Below are 23750 nucleotides of genomic sequence, written 5' to 3' on the forward strand. Positions count from 1 at the left end.
AAGTGCATAATCATTTACCATACATTTTCCGTAAACGAAACAAATTTGAAGTGAAACAAGTTAAGCATTTGAAGCTTGAAATAAAAACAAGTGTTCTGCTTTTGTGTTTGTTTTTGTTGTTGTTGTTGTTGTTCAGACATGGCAGGGATAGGTCACGCTCAACACTCACACTGCACAGAAATACAAGCTGTCGACTGCAAGACAAAACTGCATGCTGTATTTCTCTTGAATACACGCTTTTTGCTCGTTTTAGCATAAACCATATATAAACACGCAGACAAACAACAGCCTTATCCCATTTGTGGCTTTGACCGCATCTGTTCATTTACATACACATAAAGTCAAATCAAACTTTATTTGGATAGAACCTTTCATACATAAAAATGTGTGATGCACCAAAATGAAAATTCTTGAGCGAAACTGAAAACAGAAACCGAGGGACTCAAGGCCGAAAACCGAAAGCCGAAACACCGAATGAAATTCGCTATCAATCAAACTAACTTAATTTGTAAGTGCTTTCCATGCAACACAAAGCTCTTTATGTGCATTCAAATATGATGATGATGATGATGATTATTATTATTATTATTGGAGCCAGGAGGCCGCTTTGTGTCCTCTCTCTCCCCCCTCCCCAATCTGTTTTCAGCACCTGCCTCCGATCCGCCTCATCACCACCGGTATTTCAGCCCGCCTGTTCCCGGAAAGCCTCGCCAAAGTATTGCAGCCTCTCCTAGCGGTACCACGGCCCACCTTATGTCAAGTAAGCTATACCGTTCCTCGCTTCCCTTGTTAACTCTTGTGTCTCCTCGTTCCCAGTGCTCCCGTGTGCTCCCGACCCGCGTCCTTCCTGCCACCAAGCCAAGCCGCCCGTTCTGTCCACCGCCAGCCACCTGTCCGGGCCTCCATAACGTTTCCTCAATAAACTGTTCATTATTTTACATCTGCCTCCTCCTGCTCTTGGGTCCAGCTAATCCCCGCACGTGACAATTATTATATTATTATTATAATATATTATTATGTAATGGGATTTTTTCTTTTTTTTTTTTTTTTAAATCTGAATACTGTTCAATTTCACAACATAATCATTAGTCTATAATCATAATTGTTAATAAATGATGATAGCCATTGCATCAAACCTGTTACGGCAGACCCATTTGCAACCAAATATCTTCTCTTGCATGCTATTTTTGTATTTCCTTGTATCCAGTATTGCTGCTGAAATGATACAAATTTCCCCATTGTGGGACTAATAAAGATAAAGATAAACCCCAATTCCAATGAAGTTGGGACGACAAAACAGAATACAATGATTTTCAAATCATGTTCGACCTATATTTCATTGAATACACTAAAAAGACGCACTTTAATACCGAACACTGTAAAGCTTTTACTTCCTACCCACTAGAAATTGTAACGAGTCTTGAACACAGCATAGATACAGACACCCTCACAAGGACTGCACCATTGATTCCTTCTTTCAATTAACACAAAGTTGTTCCTGTCCGCTCAGGCCCAAATTGAAAACTGTTTTTTCGAGCCAGTTGCCATCTCACAAGATCCTCGAGCTGCCTCTCTGGATCCAACCATGCCTCCCAGACATTTGCTATCGACTAGTATGTCGATACACCCACAAAGCTTTACTGGCTCAAGTGAGAAAGATCAAGCCACTTGGACGTTTAATGACAGAATAAATCTACCAAGACACTTAAAGGAATTGATATTCTGACAAAAACAACAGAGGCAACCCGAGCGCTGTCGCAGTTGTAGACAAGAGAGACTTGGTCAGCCTGTTTAGTCTGTTCGAACAGGGTGAGGTAAAGGATTATATGAAACCTTGAACATTAACAACTGTGCAGTTTGTGGCAACACATCTTGGTTTACTGATGTAATACCCCTTTTCTAAGCGCAACGCGTCCAAAAAGGTGGCTGCATTAAACGAAAGTATCTACTGTATGCGTGTGTGCATGTCATTTGTGTTGTGTGTATGTGCATGGGCAAACAGATGTTTTTTACATTATGTCTGAGTAACAATGGACAGATAGTAGATGTTATATTGTTTGCGCATGCAAATGGCTGGCAGATATTGACATTATGGTGTTTGCATTACTGTACGTGTGTATGTCAATGTTTAACATTGGCTTTGGGCCAAAGCCCCCTATTTTAATTTAATAAACTTCCAAATGTAGTAAATATTACATTATTTTCATCAGTCAGACCCTCGTGGTGATGTTTTTTTGTGTGTTTTTTTCCAAATTACAATGCAACCTCAATAAAACCGACACTGATATAACGGATAATGGATCAAACGGATCATCGGGACTGAGCAATGTGTCCAAAAATAGTTTTCATTTGTCACTTAAAATGCCATTGACAACGTCTGTCAGTTCTAGAATTGGCCACTGTTGCTTACTGGCGCAATACAGACTGATGTATTTCCTGCTCGCAGATGTACAATGTGACTAGATCAAATTCCAAAAGACGTGCCTCCTCCCGTGCCGACGTGTCAGCCATGTTGATTGTGGGGCATTGACGTGGCGGCCATGTCATGATTCTTCTATCTATTGTCTATTTTGCACAGAGTGTCAGCAGAGAGCGTCATGGCTCTGAGGAATACAAACCGTCTTTGGATTCTGGAACATGCTATTTTTGGTACAGTAAAATTTTTTGTCGAGCCGTTCGCCTTGGGCAATGGATTTCTAACTAGGAAGCACACTAATTCCACGCGGCTCACAAAAGTGACTCGCCTATGATGAGTACTGTATGTCAACAATCTCACCAAGACGAAGCACATCGGCATGGTAAATTTGGATATAATTTACAAGCTTTTTTCATATTTATTTACAATAACTTTGTAGTGTCCTGAAAAAAAACTACAAAATAATAATTTTGTACTGTACAGTAATATGGGTGCATATGACCTAAAAAAAAAAGTGCTTCAATATAAAGCAAAGCAAAGCTAATTTATTTATATAGCGCATTTCATACACAAGGTAACTCAATGTGCTTTACATGATTCAAAACATATAAAAAAAAGAAAAAAAACACCTTATAAACCTTTAAAACGAAGCGGGGAAAAAAAGTACAATGAAAATGGCGTACAGTGCAAGAAATATCATTTAAAAGTGAAAATGCTCGAAAAAGCATGAGAGTTTTTAACCTGGACTTAAAAATCTGCACACTTCTGGAGGCAACTTCTTCCATTTGTGTGCACCATAATAGCTAAACGCTGCTTCACCATGTTTGCTTTGGACTCTGTGCTCCCCTGTTTGACCCGAGTCTGTCGATCTCAGAGCCCTACTGGTTTTACATAGCATTAGCATTTCTTTCATGTATTCAGGACCTAAACCATTTAGCAGTACCAGTAGCAGAACTTTACTCTATTCTAAAGCTGACTGGAAGCCAGTGTAAAGACTTCAGAATTGGAGTAATGTGCTCTGACCTCTGTTCAGGTCAGAACTCGAGCTGCAGCATTCTGAAGGAGCCGCAGCTGTTTAATGCTTTTTTTGGGGAGTCCAGTCAGAAGACCATTACAATAGCCAAGTCTACTTGAGATAAAAGCATGGATTAGCTTCTCCTGGTCTGCTTGACACATGCAGCCTTCACTTTGGATATGTTCTTCAGATGGTAGAAGGCAGTTTTACTAATGGATTTGATATGACTGTTGAAAGTCAGGTCGGAACACCAAGGTTTCAGATTTGGTCTTTGGTTTTTAAAGAGCAAAGTATTTACTAACAGCATTGACAAAGGTAAATATCAAAATCATACTTAAATATAAATCTTAAAAAAAAAAAAGGCGAAAGACTAAATGCAAATATATCATGCTTAAAAGTGAAGTACAACGGAAGTGTACTGAACAAATATACTGTATTGGGTTCAAAAATGTTCAAGCCAATGTGACATTGTGCACAGCTTGAACATTAAATGCAGTGATTATTTCACGTGCCACCACAGGGAGGCTGCATTCAACCACATAGTAGTGTGGGTAGCACACATTGAGAATCACTGGTTTAGCTCCTGGGTGGGAAAACCTGTTGTGCTCAAGGGCCACATTTGAGTTTTAAAATGGCCTGATGGGGTGCTTCATGGCAATAAATAAAGAAATAAAGAAAGAAATGTGCATGTAAAATATGTGAAGCGGTTTATTTTATGAGAAAATAAGTCATGATCATTTCTAATTATGTTAAATATTGCTAATTAAGGTAAATTATGTTTTATATACAATAAAACAACCCATTTTCAATGCGATATATGATCAAAACATTTACAATAACAAACAAATTTCCATGATATTTGGTGATTCAGGCATGATAGTGTTGATAGAACTGAAAGACTGTTTTGCTGCATGTCACCTTCAAATAAATGCTTTCAGGACACTCATGATTATTGAGAAAATGGTCGGCAATAGAATTGGCACTGATAAGACATTCAAGGCACACAGTGGCTGAAGACGAGTGAAGAAGACACGAGCGATTGTGCGCAGCGAAAGAGTCAATAGATCATGAAGAGATCAATCAACAGGCTCCCAGAGTCTGGCCCGTGTCCGGACAGTGTGGGAGCAGCAGAAATCAATGAGGAGTACGACTCACGCAACCTTACCACAGGCGCCGATACATCATTGCAAGAGAAGGACAGACAAGGACAGAAGATGAAGGAAACGGAGAAAATCCAGGACACAAATTGCTTTGCAGAAGGACAAACGCAACAGACAGACCGTCATGCAATGCAACGGTGCTGTACGATCAAATGGCAGCGAAGACAGGAGAACTAACTCTTGTGTTGGCGAAAAAAATGCAAGAACTAGGCCTTCTCTTCTTGAAAGCCCAAAAAAGCCAAATCTGGTGCAGTCTCTCAGTATTGGATCCATCCATAAAACCACAGACGAACGATGCTTTTAGGCCCTCGCTGCTTATCTGTCTGCGGTGGGGGAGGGAAATCAGTCTGAGATTTGTCAGAAGACGCTTTCTTTTCCTGTTACAACTTTATAAACGGGTCTTATCCTTCCCTGTTTTTATTGTCAACTTATTTGTGCAAAAGAAAAACAATGGAGGCGTTCACAGTCTTTGTTCTCCTCAATCAAGCAGCAAGAGCAGCCGGATCTGCTTAATCTGACAGGAGCGCTTAGTTTAGATAACTACACTCCCGGTCTACTTTATACAATTGTTAAAGGGCCACGGATCGTTTTTTCACACTCAAAGGTCCATTCATTTAGGTCAATCAGGCCACACGCAATGATACCGTAATATTCAAAACTAAATGTTCTTTTCATTCAAAACAACAACAAAAATACAAACTCAAATCAAATACAAAATACAAAAATACAAACTCCAATAAAATATCATTTCCATTTTGATATGAATTAAAATAAAGAGGTGAATACAATAATACATGATCCCTGTCATGAATCCCAAACAAATATATCAGGAGGGGGTTAAGAACATTAAAGTTAAATAACAACATTCAAATGAGTACACTTAAAAATGATATGCATCGAGAACACTGGCAAGTTATCAACATTTATACCATTAACGTAGCATAGCTTATAGCTTCTTATCACTGTACTCTTATTCTGAAAGAAACAGCACGCTGCTTCCTGTATCTAAAGTAGCTGACTTAGCTTCTAATACACAGTCTCTTTTTTTTTTTTTTTTTTTTTTTGCTAATAAACGATGAACACACTCAAATAATGCATTCTGGTGTGACAAGTCAAGGTTAATGCTAACAAGGCACATACAAATTAGTTTGTTTGTCGCTACTGACTTTGTCATTGACGAACACAGCCGAACGAAATTTAGAATCGGGTACGTATGCTACCAACCCATTTTCCCTCGCAATGAATTGTTGGCATCGAGACAAGTCCCGCTCTACGTGTGCTGACGTAACAGAAACACATAGAGGAGGAAAACATTTTTCAATTTGGGCACACCTGCCACACGTGAGGCGCCCGCATTGTGCGTGGTCAGCCTCTCGACCACAACGAATGGGCTGTGCCAAGCGATGTGTGGCTCGGAGCCAGACCACTACTCGGAGAACGCCCAATCTCGTCTGATCGGGAAACAGTCGTAACGGCCGAATGTGGTCCGGGGGCCAACTCTCGAGTACCCGTGGTATAGACTATTTTGTCAATCGTCAAACTATAAGCAACTACTTCAGTTTTAAAGTATTCCTTAGTGGCTGTGGGGTGATCGCTGATGGGTGGCAGGGAAGAACATACATTTAATACAAAGCCTTCTGCTCCAGCCATGAAAAAGCTTCGTGGAAAGCAATGTGGAGAACTCAGATACATCAAACACTAACGCTATATATTTAATGTTTCAAGGAATGATACCACAAAGGAGAGAAAATTGGCAGGCAAGCAGTGTGCAAGATGCGGACAGCCACAGGAGGGGCAGTCGGGCTAGCGGACCCGATGTCTCGTGGGACATCCATTTCCGCTTGGCTGGCTGCCGATCCAATCATCAACCAACCAGCAGGGAACCGAGAGCTCTGCCAATGAACTGATTTTTCAGAGCATGACAATATTTAAAACGCAAAACCTGCAGAAACGAGTCCTATTGCTCATCGCTAAGGTCGTTTGTAAGCCAAGAAATGACATTATCATGCCAATTTGGTAACCTAGCAGTGTATCGAGGGTACATTGTGTGTTTGCTTACTAATCGGTTCAGGCTGCCGGCTTCTCGCCAGGCTCAGGGTCTGTCTCCGACGACTGCTCCCTCCCATCTCCCATAAACCATGAACAAGACCAGAGAGGTATGTTGTGGCCATATTTGCAGCCCTGAGAACAACTGGAGGTTAACGTGGCAGGGCTTCTGCGGTTTATTTGCGGCTTTAAAATTGCCACAATTGTTCCAATATCTGCCTGTTTAGAGACAACAGTGAAGTTTCTTTGAATACTGTTCAAAAGAAACATGCCCCTCTTTTCCCCAACTGCATTCTCCTCCTGACCTCGGTTGCAGACCTTGACCTTGGCTGACACCCCTGGGTGTCATTAACATGGAAGAAGGCTTGTTGGCCTTCACTTTGTATGCAACATACATACAAAGTGACTTAACATCATAATATGCGACATATGATTTATCAAAATAAAAAAAAAGGGCATTTTTCTTCAGTGATTATGCGCACGAAATGTTTTAGAACATAAAACAGGGAGTCGGTGTGTTTAGTCGCCCCCAGAATTCCCTCAATCGCCCTCTGACTTTAAAACACTGAGCTCGATAGTTTTCGACAGCCACTGACGGCCATACACATACTGTATGAACTGTACACTTAAGACAAGCAGGACATTTGCGCAGGGTTTCTCGGAGTGTGAACCTATCACAATGTTAATGGCTTCAGTGGCAGACTTGGCGGGGGTGTCACGGTGCACTTCGGCCTCCAAGTCACAGGTTCTGGTTTTTAAACTCAGCTCGTCACAAGCTCGCATGGGCATTGGCGGTACTCCTCCCACATTGCCCGCAGGTGTGAATGGGAATGTTTCTTTGCCTCTGTGTGCCCTGTATATTTGCCCGACTACTAGCCCACAGTGTACCTAGCTCTCACCAAATGGCAAAATATTTAAGGAAGAAAATGAATGGCTGGACGAATAGATCGAACAAACGTATACATCAGAGTAGGAGTTGAATTTGCCCTTGAGGGAAACATTTCAATATAATAAACTCTAAAAATTCATTTGTTGTTTTGCAAATAGGATGTTTTGTTGTCTATGAAAAAAAAAAAAATGGATGTCTCTACCACAAATGACACTATTTTAATTCCACTAAAGAACATCAATGCATGACCATGAATAAATGTCAAGCTAAAAGGGCAGAAATACAAAGCGCTTTTAAAACACACATCTAAAACCTTTAAACGCTTCACATTTAAATACAAATAACACCAACAACTAAAATATTGACTACACCGGCACATTTCAGACGTGTCAGATGTACAGTACATTTCAATACAAACTGTATTTGGATGCCTGCAACTCAACAAGAAAGGCCGGCATGCAAACCACCCCAGGCACCTCAGGCCTAAATTTCAAGACAAACTGAACAGGCCAATTAAGGCCTTAAACTTTCAAGTTCATTAGAACAGCTAGATTTGGCACATTGTATCGCACATTCCAAGTAAAAAATAAAAAGGTTTGTTTACCCTTGGGCAACGTGCCTTGAGACATTCCTTCACAACTAAACCTAAAATAATACGCTGGTATTCCCAGACTAATTGCTGAAAACGATTGCTTTTTATACTCAGTCAACAAGGCGGATTTGCGCTGACGTCGGTGTAAATCTTGTGCAATGGTGTGTCCACCGAAGAGAGAACTCCCCATCGCAGTTAAACGGCTGCTAACTAAAATGGTATGAGAAAACAAAATTCCGCAGGATTACAAGTGATTGATGTAGAAATCATTTCTCCAAACAAATTTGGTTTTATTCAACCCTGATCGACATGCTGCGGCTCTGACAGAGACCAGTCTAATTCAAGGGTGGGCAAAGTACAGGTGGCCCTCCTGCGTTGTTTCAGCTGACCTGACAAGCATTTAGCGAGAGTCACTCATATTTTTTGCATTAATTAAGCCGATTTTCCTAAAAATTGGATTGAATGTATTTTTTTCCTTTGATCTATTTTGCAATCATTTCTCTTGTTGGGTGATTGATTGAATATTAATACAATAACATTTATATAGATGTAACAATGTTTTGTTTGTTCTAATAAATAATTGGTTATTTAAGCTAATTTATCTGAATTCTAAATAATTACATTTTAAAATGAGATTTTTTTATATTTTATATATTTTATATTTTTACATCATGATTTACTTTTTATTCATTTATCTAATTACATCATCGGTTAATGGATTTACTGTGAATAAAATAAATTAACGACTAAAATAATGTTCCAGATACATTTTACATTTTTCAAAATTCAATAATTGTATCATTAATTATCATTAAAATAATTAGAATACAATATAAAATGGGAACAAATACTTTTATTGGTTCATGTTTATTCATTTTTATGTTGTCTTTATTCATTTTTCTAATTACATAATTGGTGAATTGATTTATTGTAAGTCAAATAAAACTGCATTTTTAAAGAGAAATATTATTTTATTATGAGAGTAAATCCTTTTTTGATCCACAATTACTATTTCTTTTGACCTCATCTACAAATGACCTGGCCCATCTAAAAATGTGTTCATTATTAAATGAATATTTACTTCATTAATAAATGTCAGTTAGTATGAATAAAATTTGAGTGAGGTCCAATCATGGCTGAGCGAAATACCGTATTGTCTCGATAGCATGCAAACACCCTGAATGGTGTCTTTACATTTCATTAAACTGCTTCCAAGTACTGTAAAATCTATTTTAATATCGCTAAAAGCCCGCATTGGCAAGGGGGAAATAAATAACTTGACATATTTCTATCGGTTTCCATGGTGAATCGGCACATCATCAGCTGCACTCATGATGTATTTTGGTTGTGGCCATGAACGAACTTCGCTCAATGTGTGGATACTTAGACTTAGACTCGATTGAACTAATACCGATCAGCTGTCCCGGATGGTTTTGCACTTGCTTTTGGAAGAATAAAAAAAGTACTAGTTCTTCCATTCATTTTTAAAATGTCTGTTTTCTGACTCAACTTTCTGACACAGTCAACTGTGTCGTCAATCTGGCAAATCTCTTCCGGTAAACAAACTGTTTGATCGGCTCATTACGGTCACGTGATCACAACAAGGGCTTCCGTAATACTGAATATAGGTGTGTACAGTCTGTGGTAGCAGCTCGTAGGAGGAAAAAAATACGCGCATACTTATAACAGCAATTACCCACGGGTCCGCAAGAGACCTCGACTCGATCCGGACTGCGGACCTGGACCGCTGTCCGCCATTTGAAGATGCCCGATGTCGTCGATACAGGCAGCTTTGTGGAATCATGTCATATTACCTTACAACCAATCCAAGAGCTCCTGTACTCTTGATGACAGAAGGTCATTATTTTATTGCTGTATTTAAATCCTGGTCAAATTTGGAGTTAAAGATAATTCTAATACATTGACTACATATCGTTCGGCTGGAAAATACACAAGAAACTGACAAAAGACTGAAACGTATTAAAGACAGTGACTAGGACTATTAGCAATTTTGATTTTGAGTGTTTTGAAAATGACTCAGATCCCCGACTTTTTGGAGAACAATCTTTTTCAGCATAGATAAGGATTCTGGATTCTGAACTTCAAGCACAATCTAGAGCTGGGGTCACCGAACCATCTTGGATACTGATTATTGCAAAGGGCTACCCGTTCACTTCGGAAATTACACAAATTTGTTCAAATGACCCGTTATTCATAATAATGAATGATATTCATCTCCGTGAAGACGCAGATAATGGTAATGATTTCGCAGAATAATGACAAACAATTATTTCACAATGTAGGAGACCGCTAAATATTAATATGCAACACTTTAGTTCTATACATCTATGCAAGTGCTCTTCTACAACATTCCTAGAACGTCACAATGTCCCATCACCGGAAAGCTAACGTGTTTCTTGGGGGCTACCTGGTGCCAGTGAGCAGCATGTGGCTGACCCCTGATAATAAAAAAAAAAAAAAAAAAAAAGAGCATTCTAATCCAAATGTCAAAAATAACTCCAAAAAGCTGCAATTGATGTCACTCACAGGGCCCCTATAGAAATAGACAACTATTCACACCTGTAGGAGATTTAAACAATGTTTTAAGAGTGGGCAAGGAAGACAAACTCCATCTTAAAACAAAAGCGTTGACACTTTCATGTGCAGTCGAGCTCAAAGACGTCCATCCATTTTCTATGTCGCTTATCTTTCACCAAATAGAAATGTGGGCACGTTATGTTCAATTTTGGACTGACTGTAGCTATACATGATACGTAGTGACGAAGATGTCTGATATTAACTCGATAGCCATTGTTCGTCAGGGAGGTTTGATGAAATAGTTTTGCCTCGCTTGCTAAAAAAATGTGGCAGAGTGCGAGAGAATGTCCTTGGAACTTCTCAGATCCAAAGTACAAAAGCTCCGTCATGAAGCCAAATCCTTATGCTGCTCTTGACATTCTTGAGCTATGTGAAGGAGAAAAGAAGTCAAAAGAACATTTCCACGAAGGGATTATTTTTCTTTTTGTTTTTTCTATTTTTAAATAGTATCAAAATATTGCCAAATGTTTTCAAAGGAATTATATCAACACAAATGTGGTCTATTTTTGGAGTCACTGGCAGAACTGTGAATGTGGTTAGCTGGTCGAAAGGTCTGGGTTTGACTCCTGGTGTGTGTGTGTGTGTGTGTGTGTGTGTGTTTGTGTGGTGTTTGCACGTTCACCCGGTGCTAACGATATGTGCTCAGGGTGCTCATCCCTTGCCAAATGTCAGCTGGGATAGGCTGGCGGCTCACTCATAACCTCTTATTTTTAGAATAAGCATTTATGATAACAGTATAAAATGGATGAATGAACAGATGAATGCTGGAGAATAGCTGAAAGGAGGTAAAGTTTTGTTTTTTTGATCTAAGGAAACAAAATGTTTCAAAAGAATGGGGCTATTGCCTTACCAATGTTTGAATCTTGGTCTTATTTGCCTATTCTTGTGTTTTCATTTTTGACATCCCTCTTTTTTTGCAAAATAAACATTTTCTTCTCAGTGTGAGCCTTTCAAAGCTCGGCGAAGAGCAATGTCAGTACTTGAGATCTTACTCATCTTTTCACCCCAACTTTCTCCTTTGTTCACCTTTCAACTTGTCACTTTTGATCTGAGCTTCTTCCATTTTACAAGCGCAAAAAATTCAGTCCATTTTCTCGGACCTCTTTTCTGATCCCTTATTTGATGCGTCACGAAACAGGAACGAAAGCGAATGAACTATTCTACATCTCTCGGAGACACATCGATGAGATGACGTCATTTCTTCAATCGGCTCAATCAATTTTCCTTGCGGCATGTACTATGAATGTTGTCATCCATGCCAAAGTGATTCCATTGTGTGAAATGTCGAACATGAGCGATTAGTGTAGCACACGAGAGGAACTTAAGAGAGCAGGCAAATAAGGGAGAAGGGGCTCTGTCCCCGTGACCCATATAACAGTACATTAAACACACTGAATAATTCCTCGCCTTGTGTCTCTCGCCTCCCTTAGAGACAAACACACACATACACGCACAATTGGTGTCTGACATTCAGGCCCCAGAATGTGAACAGCTTTGACCTTTGGCAGTGACATTTGGGAAAAAAAATGGGCTGCTCCCACTGGAATGCTCTAATGGTTGGTTTCATCCTCTGGACAATGTTGCTGTGTGAGCTGCCAGATGAAGAGAACTGTAAACTATGCCACCATAGGTCACGTGCACACGCATTTTGCACAAGCAAGCGCACGCACATTCACAATCAAAGCGTTTGTGCTGAATGGGCATCAAGAGGGTTGCAGTTGCTGAAAGGGATAAAAAATAAAAATAAAAAAAATTCGGGTTCAGAAAACAAATACACAGGCACATTAGGAAAGGTACGTTTTGTTGCCCGTTAGAGTGGAAAGATGAAACACAATCCATCCTGGGACGCTGGTCATGCACGATTCAATTTCTATTTTCCCATGGTAGATAATGTAAGTTCAAATACAGTGGTGCGAAATGGTGTGAAATCACTTTGATTCCTTCTTTGACCGTGCTCATAACTCAAAACACTTGTATGCCAAATCATCTTTCCCCATTTAAATCAATGGAAAAGACATTCATCCATTCCAGCCTCCCAATAAAACCCACAAAAGGTTTTGGTAATGTGTTTTCTCATGAGAAAAAACAGCACTCAATATTATATTTTGTAAAAACGTACCGTAATGACATAATTAAATACAATTAAAAGGAATTAAACAGTTATTTTTTTTGTCACACTTTCTCCTTAAATTGAAACACCCTGTAAATTCTTTTTGCAGTTATCAAACAGAGCTGACTTTGCTTCATAAGAATGCTTCCTTCAGCTGGCTGATTCTATGCTGTGTGTCATAGTAGTGCATTGTGCACAACCTAAAATGAGCCCTCCGGTAACCATCCCCTGACCTGAGGTAGTAGGCATTTAGGGAACAAATGGCAAAGTGACACTTTACCATTTTTAAATAGCAGCATATGAAAACTTTCTGGCACATTTTTAGTGACTTCAGCACAATTATTACAGTGCAGATGAATTTCGCAGCTCGGTCCCACAAGTCAGACTGACTCATCGAAAACGACGTTATCAATTTGGCCGTCACTGAGGCAAAACCAGGCGGATTTAACCCTTGGTCTCCAAATATCCAATCATCTTCCCTGCTTGACTCTTCTCTCTTCAAGCATTTCCTCCAGTGTTCTTTCAAATCAATTTTTGAAGCCTGACACATTTCACGAAATTGAAGACTTAATTGAAGTATCCCCTCCTTGAGCCGTCACCTTATCCTGGTGGAGGGATTTGGGTGTCCCAATGATCCTAGGAGCTAAGTTGTCTGGGGTTTTATGCCCCTGGCAGGGTCACCCATGAAAAACAGGCCGTAGGTGAGGGACCAGACAAAGTATGGCTCAAAGACCCCTTATGATGAAGACAATAATTGGATCTCGTTTTCCCTTTACCCGGACGCGGGTTACCGGGCCCGCCCTCTGCAGCCAGGCCTGGAGGTGGAGCTCGAAGGCGAGCACCTGGTGGCCGGGCCTGCACCCTTGTCATCGGACCTGCGGCCACATGTCTTGGACACTCGGGTGAAGAGAGGGGCAGAGCTGTCAACTGATCACCACCTGGTGGTGAGTTGGCTCCGATGGTGGGGGAAGATGCCGGTCTGACCTGGCAGCCCAAACGTATTGTGAGGTTCTGCTGGGAACGTCTGGCAGAATACCGTCAGAAGGAGTTTCAACTCCCACCTCCGGCAGAACTTCACTCACGTTCCGGGGAGGCGGGGGACGTTCAGTCCAAGTGGACCATTGCTGACCGGAGCTGTGGCCGTAAGGAGCTGTGGCCTGTCGTGGCGGCAACCCCCGAACCCGGTGGTGGACACCAGCGGTGAGGGATGCAGTCAGGCTGAAGAAGGCTATCGGGCCTTTTTGGCATGTGGCACTCCTGAGGCAGCTGGTGGGTACCAGCTGACCAACCAGAATGCAGCTTTGGTGGTCGCTGAGGCAAAAACTCGAGCGTGGGAGGAGTTCGGTGAGATCCCACTCAGTGATGGTGTGAATGTGAGTGCGAATGGTCGTCCGTGTAAATATGTGCCCTGCGACTGACTGGTGACCAGTTCAGGGTGTAGTCCGCCTTTCCCCTGAAGGAAAGGCAGACTACACCCCGCACCCCGCGACCCTAAACTGGATAAGCGGTCATGAGAATGGATGGACTATGACAAGGCTCCATCAAAGATGAGTAGCAAAATAACAGTTCCTAGATTGTTATATTCATGATTCTCCATCAGTTGCTATATTTGGAAGTAATTTTAATGTGATTAGTTGGTTTATGGGCAGCACGGCCATCAAGTGGTTAGCATGTCTGCTTCTCAGTTCTTAGGGCTGGGGTTTGAATCTCCGTTCCGGATTGCCTGTCTTGAGTTTACATGTTACCCATGTGCTTGTGCGGGTTTTGTCCGGCTTCCGCCCACATTCCTAAAAAAACCTGAATGTTCGGGTCATTGAAGACTCCCATATTCAGGGTTCCCAAGGGTCTGGTGCTGGACAATGGATTGCAGCCGATGGACGGGGTTTCAGCACAATTGTGCTGTCCCCTGCTCCAGCTGCTTCGCTCCACTCCTCTGTCCTGCCTGTTCTTTGGTTTTAATGCATTTATTGCTTTACAAGCAAAGACAAGCAAAGTGCAGGGACAGTGATTATCTAGTGAGGGATCCGGTGAGTCTGTTAATAGGGTGCGAGGTGGGTACTCACTAGCCTCATGTCGGCTGGCTGTGCGCCACACCGCCACCCGGTTGCCAGGCTTTGGGTCGGGCTGGCAAACCGCCTGGGTTCCTGGGCGTGGGTGGTGTCACAGCACAGAACTTCCAGGACACTTCTGATGATAAAACGTGTGACAGAGTTGATTCACTAGAATGTCTCCACAGACATGCTCATGGGATTTAGGCACGCCCATGGTATTTAGTTGCTTGTTGTAGGGCCACATTCCCTAAATGCTATACACGACCTTTAAGATTTTGTTAACTTTCCACCGCACACTGGACGCACTTCCTGGCTCACTATCCCTGTCCTGTCCCTCTTATTTGGTACTTATTATGGCCATTCCTCACAAGGTGTACCACTACCTAGATGCAACTTCACTACTATGTAACATTATAGTCGTCCTATACTGTTTTATACTGCTAATGCTCTCTTGTTGCGTGATTTTTTTGCTCTGTTCTTTTCTCTCTCTCCCCCCCTCGCAAACCTCCTTCTGTCCGACGGCCTTTCTAATAAATACCCATCACAATATAAATATCCACTGAGGAAGTATATCAAACGCCCCTGTTACACAGAAAAACAGTTTTGGCATAAAAAGGCGTACAGCTCCCCCTCTTTGCATGACCAAGCAGCCAAATAGGATGCCCATGGTTGCCCTGCGATTAGCTGGTAACCAGTCCAGGGTAGGATGTACTCGGTCTTTCACCTAAAGTCAGCTGAGATAGACTCCAGCTCGCCTGACCCTAACGTAGATAAGCGATATAGAAAGTGGATGGACATGTGGACGGTTTGTTACCAAGGTGTTGTCCATATTTGGAATGTTTTGGTGTACTGAGAAGTCAATTTTATTTGGCCCCGCTCTCCTAAGACTAGCCATTACACTGATTTTATCGGGCTGATCAGTTTCGGCCGATATTTAGCATTTTATGCTGATCAGCTTTAATGTCATAATTCGCCAATCCGATCAATGACGTCATTGATCGGCTCCGCAAAAGACATTTACTCCGCGTCGCCATCGTGCACAGTATATTTGAATCCAAAAGCTAGTTTATTTTTACCCTTGTCGCGTGTCTTTTGACACAGTATTGGAACTATCTGACAGCCAATAAAGTTTTTTTTTTTTTTTTTAATTTAAAAACGGAACACGTCTAAGACAGACAACACGTAATGTGTGGATCAGACTACAAGACAAATTTGCTCTTTCACGCATCCGTTTTTTTACGATCACTGGACTTTAGCTTGTCAACTCAAATGCGACCGGATACACTCGTTACCGTGGCGATGACAACAAGAGTGGATTGCGGCAAATGTATTATGAGGACAGAATGGGGAAAAACGTGTGTTGGTGGTCAGCGGTGCTCAGGACAGGAGAGGACGTTCGTTTAAGGCTTGCTTGAGGTATGTTTGCGTTCGTTTAATACGATACGGCTCGCAAGCAGGCAAGGTAGTGGCATCACGAACGTTTGTACGTGAACATGGGTTTTGGTGTGGGTGAAGTAATTTATTTAAAAATAAAGTAATTCAATTACAGTAAGTTAGCACCCATTATTTCTGTCATGTTGTAATGTTGGCTTGACCTGACTGATTAGAATACACGATCCGACCAGAGCAGCCATTTCCAACCTTTATGGAGCCCAGGCACATATTTTACAATTGAAAAATCTCACGGCACACCAACAAACAAAAATGTCACAAAAAGTGGATACATTAATTACTGTATGTACTTGCTGCCATCTAATAGAAGACCATTCATTTGTTCTGTCTGTCACTATGCCTCACTGTCATAAATAGAGGAACAAAGATACATTATTTATTGTAAATATATATTTTTGGAGCAATTAAGTACGCAAGTGTACACAGTAAATGAACAGGTCCTTTAAATAGACACATTCCTCCATCTTGTGATCGGATCGTTTTTTTTTTAAACCCCAAAATCCTGATGGTGGAAAGCCTACTAAGACTTCTGTGTTTCCATTCGTATGCAGCCATATCATTTAAATTCCCATTTCGGCTTTTGTCTCCTGCACAACAAACAAATTTGAACTTCAAAAAACGTTAGCACGCATTATTTAGTACATTTTGTAAGAAATAAAGCTCAAAGGAAAACTAGGCAGCACTGCTGTTGCCTCTCGGCAAGAAGGTTTGGCTCGGCTGTGCCATATTCTTGGTTTGGGCCCGTTGGTGTGAATGTGAGCGTGAATAGGTGTCTGTCTCTTGATGTGTCAGTCCTGTGATTTACTGGTGACCAGTCCAGGGTCTACCACACGCCCAAAGTGAGCTGGGATCAGCTCCAGCCTTTCAGTGACTCTCAACAGGATTAGCAGTACAGATGAATGCATAAGAACTGGACAGCATCCTGCAATTTAACCTCCATTCTTCCGTCCATGCATCTATCCAGCTGTTTCGTACACCACTTGTTTTAATCAAGGTCACAGGTGACCTGGAGCTTATCCCAGCTGAGCGTCATTAAAAAAGGACCACAAGCAAACGCACACCGCCGAGACTCACCGCCACTTCATCCTCCCTACTGTCGCTGGTGTCCTCATTCTTGTGGTGGCTCGTCGAGGAGCGAGTGTCCCTCTTGCGGCTCGTGTCCGAGCCGTCCGTCTGTCTCTCTCCATCTAGAGTCAAAACATGGACACCGCTCAGAAAGCTGGCAAGCGTGGCTGCCGAGATCGTCAGCTCCATTTTAATCAACTTAGTGTAATGATGATGGGAATGAAGATAAAGTGTCATCCTGATTGTGCTATCTTCGTTATCATCATTTTATGGTCAATAATAGTTTTGAGCTATGTACTATAATCAAACCCGTATAAATTCAAGGAGGAACGCCAATAAAGAAATAAAAAAGGCAAAGCATAGAAAAGCAGTGAACATGATGAGTAGGGGGACATTAAAAAAAACAGTAGGCCCACATAAGGGTTCCTCTAAGTTCATATAACAAGGAAATCCATACCCTATTTACTCTCATCTCTTGTATTTGGATTGCACTGCATTTTAACGCATTTGGCTGTTCAGGTGGGATGCAATCAAATGTGGTGCCTTCATAGCATGTGTGGGTTGCAGGGGAGGGGCTCTTTGGCGTCGGCATGCTCATCGGCGGCTACGAGGTTTAGGAATGGAAAACACACATACACGCTTGCATGCGCACGCACGCACGCCAGGGGGCAGTTTATGATTATAAGACAAGGTGGGGAGAGCAGGTAGCTAGAAAGCATAATGAGAGCTAATGGTTTTCCAATGTCCCCTTAACAAAGAGTCTGTGTGTACTGCATTGGGGCGACCAAATAGTGTGTACGTGTGGGTCAAAGATTTAAAATAGAACTACAATGACACGAGGTTGACCTCCACCAAGGCGCCTATAATTAGTTAGCATCAGCACCAAACGTACTGCATACAATGTAATCTATTTACATGTTTTATTGCTGTATGACAATTAATCAACTTGATAATGAATACATAATTAAAAGGCAATTCAAAATCTGAACAAGCCCAAAGATAGAATAGCCTCCTACAATGGTTCCAATGGTCTTGTTTTTTTCCACTTCATTAAAGATTCTTCATTAAAGATGCTCACTGAGAAATCAAAGGGTGGGGGTGGGTGGCAGGACTTAAAACATCCAGGACCTTTAATATTACATGATCTGCCCAAATGTAAACATAGTTTTCCATGGGCCATGCCCCGCTCTGCTACAAAGACAAAAGTACACGAGTGTGCTTTTTGTAGGTGCGTTAACACAAAACATTTGTTCGAGGTACAGTAATTAAACATCCATCTTCTTTACCGCTTATCCTCACCAGGGACGCGGGAGGAAACCGGAGTGCCCGGAGAAAAGCCACGCAGGCACGGGGAGAACATGCAAACTCCACACAGGCGGGGCCGGGTTTTGAATCCCGGTTCCCAGAACTGTGAGGCAGATGTGCTAACCAGTCGTCCACCGTGCCGGCGTAATTAAACATTCCACAAGCGAAGTGAACATCCCAGGAAAGGCTCGAGCATGCGTAATTCGTCTTGAGCATTTGTTTTCTTCCTATGCTATGCTGGACACCGCTGCGCCCGTCTACCGCTCGTTGCAATTTCACAGATCCAAGAACATCTTGATAATAACTACGATTTGAGCAGAAACATTTGACTAGTTTTGGGAATAAATGTAACGGCAAAGGAAATTGCCGCGCTCAGATTGCATTCTCTTTAAAACCGCTCGACCGTCATTCTCTCCGATCGCGAGGCAAATATTGTGTTTAGACTCACATTCACTCTGGACAGAGAAAGCCTCAGCTTTTAGAGAAAAGGAATACCAGGAAAGGAAAGTCAAGGCAGCTTTCAGTGACAGCAACTTTCAAGAGGGCTCGAGCCACAGGAGCCGCGCTGTTAAATCTGCGACTTTGTAGTCCAACTGGTCACGGTGCGTGTAAGTGTAACCTCCGGGGTCTTTCAAAGCTCAACCAGATCAAAGCGAAGCTCTGTCCAACTATTTCTGATTCCCGGCCCATTCTCCATCTATTGTTGAAAAGAAATCTCAAAGCAGCGGGACACTTCCAACTTCCAAGCTTGCTATTCCATCATAACGTAGTTTATCTCTGAAATTTCAAGAACCTGCAAACAAAGCAGTTGACAAGGATATAGTAGAAAATACATACATACATATATATGGATAGCAACTAGACTTTTGTTGACAGCCAATTTGTCCCAGACAGGTTTTAGATGGGAAATTTTAGGGTCCCATCAAGGGTTGTGAAAACATTTTAGGTGGCGGGGTAACCTGAAAATGACAGTTTTCTCATTTAGATTTATCTTTGGCAATGCATTTATTTTTCTGTGGGCCCTCTCGTGTGGTGTTTGCATTTTCAGCTTCCTCCCACAACCCATAAACATGCATGTCAGGTTAACTGAAGACTAAATCGGTTGTTTGTCTCTTTGTGCCCTTTGCACAGGCATTTGACTGGCGACCAATCTAGGGTGCACCCCACCTCTTGCTAAATGTCAGCCCGGATAGGCCGTAGCTCTCGCACAGCCTTGATGAAGACAAGCGGTACAGAAAATGGAAACATTGCTGTCCTCGCTAATATCAACCCTGGTCTGTGTGCTTTAATTTGATCATGGCATTCGTCATTTGCAATTATGAAAATGATTTGGGCACTCTCCAAAGCTCTCCCCGACAATGTTTGGATTATAGAAAGACTACAGTAAGACAAGTACACAAGGAAGTGGATGGAAAGTTGAAGCCATAGTTGAAGTAGGTCAAACATTCAGTACATATGAAAAATGCTTGGAGCAAAATCACGCTTTTCCGCCAACCATATTATATTGCTGACCTATTTTGTGTCATAAGACATCTGCATGAAGCCCAACACTAAAAGGCAAGCAGGGAGCATAGCAACATCTACGGAAGTGGAGGCAGACTTACTTCATTAATACCTGGGATAACCTAAGTAGCCTGATTCAAGATATAGCCTAGTGATATCTGAATAAAACTATGTCTGCATGTGTTTATAGAAGTGTTACAGTATATCATTCAGGGGGGATTGCAGAAGCTGTGCACTGCAACGCATAACCACATTGATTTAAAATTTAGGGTGTGATCCATCTCCAGGAGGCCTTGCCGTTAAACAAGACAGTCCATCGCAATTGATTTATTTACCGAAGAGTCTTCTAGGCGACCAATGCAGAATCAAGAAAGGTACGCCTCCTCCCTTTTGTGCCACCCACACGTGCTCATGTGGCTGGAGAGCGCAAAGTTCTCCACCTGCCATTTCCATTCATTGGCCATTCCCGAGGCGCAGTGTGCAGGCGGCCGAGAGAGGATGGAGGTGGTGAACTTCAGAGGAGTCAGTACAAACCGCCGGACTGTGACGGGACTTCTTCAAGCCTCCATGATGCCACTAATAAAGTAATAAACAGCTGACTGGCAGGTTAATTGAAGCCAATCGACTACGAGTTGTGCCAGCAGCAGGAGGCCGTGCGGAATACCGATCACTTAGCAGCTTCCTCTCTATTGTTCTGCCTAATCTGTTCATGTCCCACAGTCCAAAGGCAGCAGCAGTTTCAATGACGTTGCCTGCAGCTAGAGGGCAGAGTAGAGATGTTTCTTTTACATGGTGAACAACCGTGACCATTGAGTCTGTGTCATCATCAAGTAACGCCAATGTCAATTTAACATCGCAAACGGAAGGTAATACTTTGAGTTCATGCACTGGATTACAACAATCACAGTGTAGACTACCTTTCAAATGAATTTACAAAACTGTGGTTTCATCTCAACTCAAACGCACTTGCAGAGGATGCCTCAAATATCTATCTATCCATCCATTCATCCATTTTCTACAGTTTAGCGTTTGTTCTCATTTGGGTCACTGGCAGGGCTGGACAGGGACGAAAAAAATTGTCAGATCGGGCCGGGCCCTCATCATTAGCGGAGCATGACCAACTTGTAATTTATATACAGTATGTGTTTACTTGAAAGACTGTATATTTTGCTATTATCCCAAACCCGACTCTGTGGTGTGTGTGTGTGTGTGTGTGTGTGTGTGTGTGTGTGTGTGTGTGTGTGTGTATATATATATATATATATATATATATATGTCTACTACGCATATGTATATACGCTCTTCTCTCTTAAAGTAGTGTGAAAAAGTGTTTGCCCCTTCCTGATTTCTTATTTTGTTGTATGTTTGTCACACTTAAATGTTTCCCATCAAACACATTTCAATATCAGTCAAATACAACACAAGTAAACACAAAATGCAGTTTTGAAATGAAGGTTTTTATTATCAAGGGAGGAAAAAAAATCCAAAGCTACATGGCCCTGTGAGAATATGCCACATTGGAGGGTTTTCGAGCATGAACCTTCATTTTGTTTTTCTTCAGCCATTCAGAGGTGAACTTGCTGGTGTGTTTCGGTGGTTTGGCTATATTTTATATGTAACCACACGCACACACAATCAAGTCTCTGCCCCCAAAATTTACAAGTGCAGTGTCAATGAATGGGTCAATTATTGCCAAGAGCCTTTCACATTTTTGGCTTTATTTTTCACTCATTTGCTTTCTTGCATGAGTATAATATAGTTAGAGCAGCCAGGGCAATCCACTTCTTCACTGACAATTGAGCCATGTTGTTTAGGTTAAAAAAACAACAACATACAATACTATTAAGTGGAGCCTCAAAACATTGATTCGCGATAAGAACACCGGCTGTCGCACGTTTTCAGTTTCAGCGTGTTTTGGTTTCCTGTATGTGTGAGGGTCAGTTGCCCGGTGTGCGGGTGTGACTTGCTGACTGTATTTCTTTTCCACTGTTGTTCAGTTCAGTCGCGTTCGACCACATTGCTCGCTGTGCGACAACCCTTAGGAGAATAACTACAAACTTAGCATGACCCAAAAAACCACAAAGATTACATGAAAGGAGTCTGCCAGTAAGAGAGGCTTTAAATACCACATTGTTTGATAGCCCTAATCGTCGCTCTGGTAAACAATGAGAAATAATGTTTAAAGGCATGATCACAAACTGTGTGCATCGAGAGGATGCTACTGGGTCTCATTAAAAGTACACACGTCCGCTGTAGCAAGAGAAGAAATGTATTAAGAACAGCCTTAAATAGGATGCCGTGCAGTTTTTAAAAACTGCAAACTACAACCACAATAGTAAACATACTGTTAAATTAATACCTCCCTAATAGTGCAAACCAAAACTGAGCTGAACTAATGAATACATACTTGTATAAGTATATAATATACTTTTTCCTCTCATGTAGCTAATTCAGTAAACCAAAATATTAGAAATACAGTGGAACCTTGGGTTACGAACGGCCCGTTTTATGAACAAATAAGGTGATGTTCGAAATATTTCATGGAAAAATTTCCTCCATACATATACATATACATTGGATTTCAAATATGTTTTTTGACACCTTGTACACAATCGCCAGTCACAAATATATGACTCCCTGCACAAACTAATGGGTTGATAAAAATGGGCTGTATGAAAAATTCTACTTTTTTTTTTGTTTTGTTTTTTAACCACATGTATATTATTGTGTTTGTAGTTTACAACGATGTCCAACTGCACTGCATCGTCAAGATGTTTCCACTATTTTGACTCTGTAGCTCAAGCAAAAGATTACAAACACATCTCTCTGTCAATAATCCTGTACAGGTCTTCACAACTGCAAACTACGAACACAATCAAAAGCCGAATGTTAAATTGATACCCATTTGACAGTGTCAATTAAAAAAAAAAAAAAAAAAAAGAGCTTTTGTTTGTTTTTGTTTTTTTTTCATAAATAAAAGCAGAATTGCTCATATATTGTAGCTCCTGCATTGGGTTTCATTACATCGCGCAGATGGCCATATAGTTCTGGCTGATCAGTGTATGCCTCCTAGCTGCGGATCCAAAGGGAGATTCACATTTTCTCGGTTGTACATGTCACCATTCAATATAAAAAATGAAAACAATTAAGAGCTTAAAATGATTCCTGTTTTAGTCAAAGGGCAGCACCCTCGAACAAAGCGCACAAAAGTCAGAGCCATTGTAGAACATTCACATTGTGCTCCTTTCTTCAACCTGTGACCTTTCTCACTGTCGAAGTGCTTTGCTGGCTTCACTGGGAATTATTGCTTCAAAAAGGCTGCCGTAACCACTGCCACTACAAGAATTGTACCTCACTTAAGACATCATTAAAAGCTTCTTATTAGTCGTGCTGTGCTTAACGTATTAAGCACCAAATTAACCTCTTGGTAAGTTCCTGATAGCAACATGTTGTAAATTGCTTTGAGTGAGCGCACGCGGGCCGATCTTCTATTTGACCACAATGAATGAGTACAGTTGGGTTTGACACATGGAGGTGGGGGTTGGGGG

The 23750-nt window shown here is 41.5% G+C and overlaps 1 protein-coding gene across 3 annotated transcripts in view; it reads right to left on the reverse strand.

Annotated features, from left to right (window-relative positions):
- Positions 1 to 23750, reverse strand: part of b4galnt4a (beta-1,4-N-acetyl-galactosaminyl transferase 4a) — a 148110-nt gene that overhangs the window by 71209 nt on the left and 53151 nt on the right. For all 3 annotated transcript variants that reach the window (XR_009768558.1, XM_061676788.1, XM_061676787.1), the window contains exon 2: positions 17404 to 17516. Coding sequence is in view for 2 of the 3 variants with exons in the window: in XM_061676788.1 (XP_061532772.1) it covers positions 17404 to 17516 (113 nt within the window). In the remaining variant the exon portion in view is untranslated. The remainder of the gene's footprint in view (positions 1 to 17403; positions 17517 to 23750) is intronic.

The sequence above is a fragment of the Phycodurus eques genome, chromosome 5 (assembly GCF_024500275.1).
Source record: "Phycodurus eques isolate BA_2022a chromosome 5, UOR_Pequ_1.1, whole genome shotgun sequence".
In the NCBI taxonomy this organism is placed as follows: domain Eukaryota; kingdom Metazoa; phylum Chordata; class Actinopteri; order Syngnathiformes; family Syngnathidae; genus Phycodurus; species Phycodurus eques.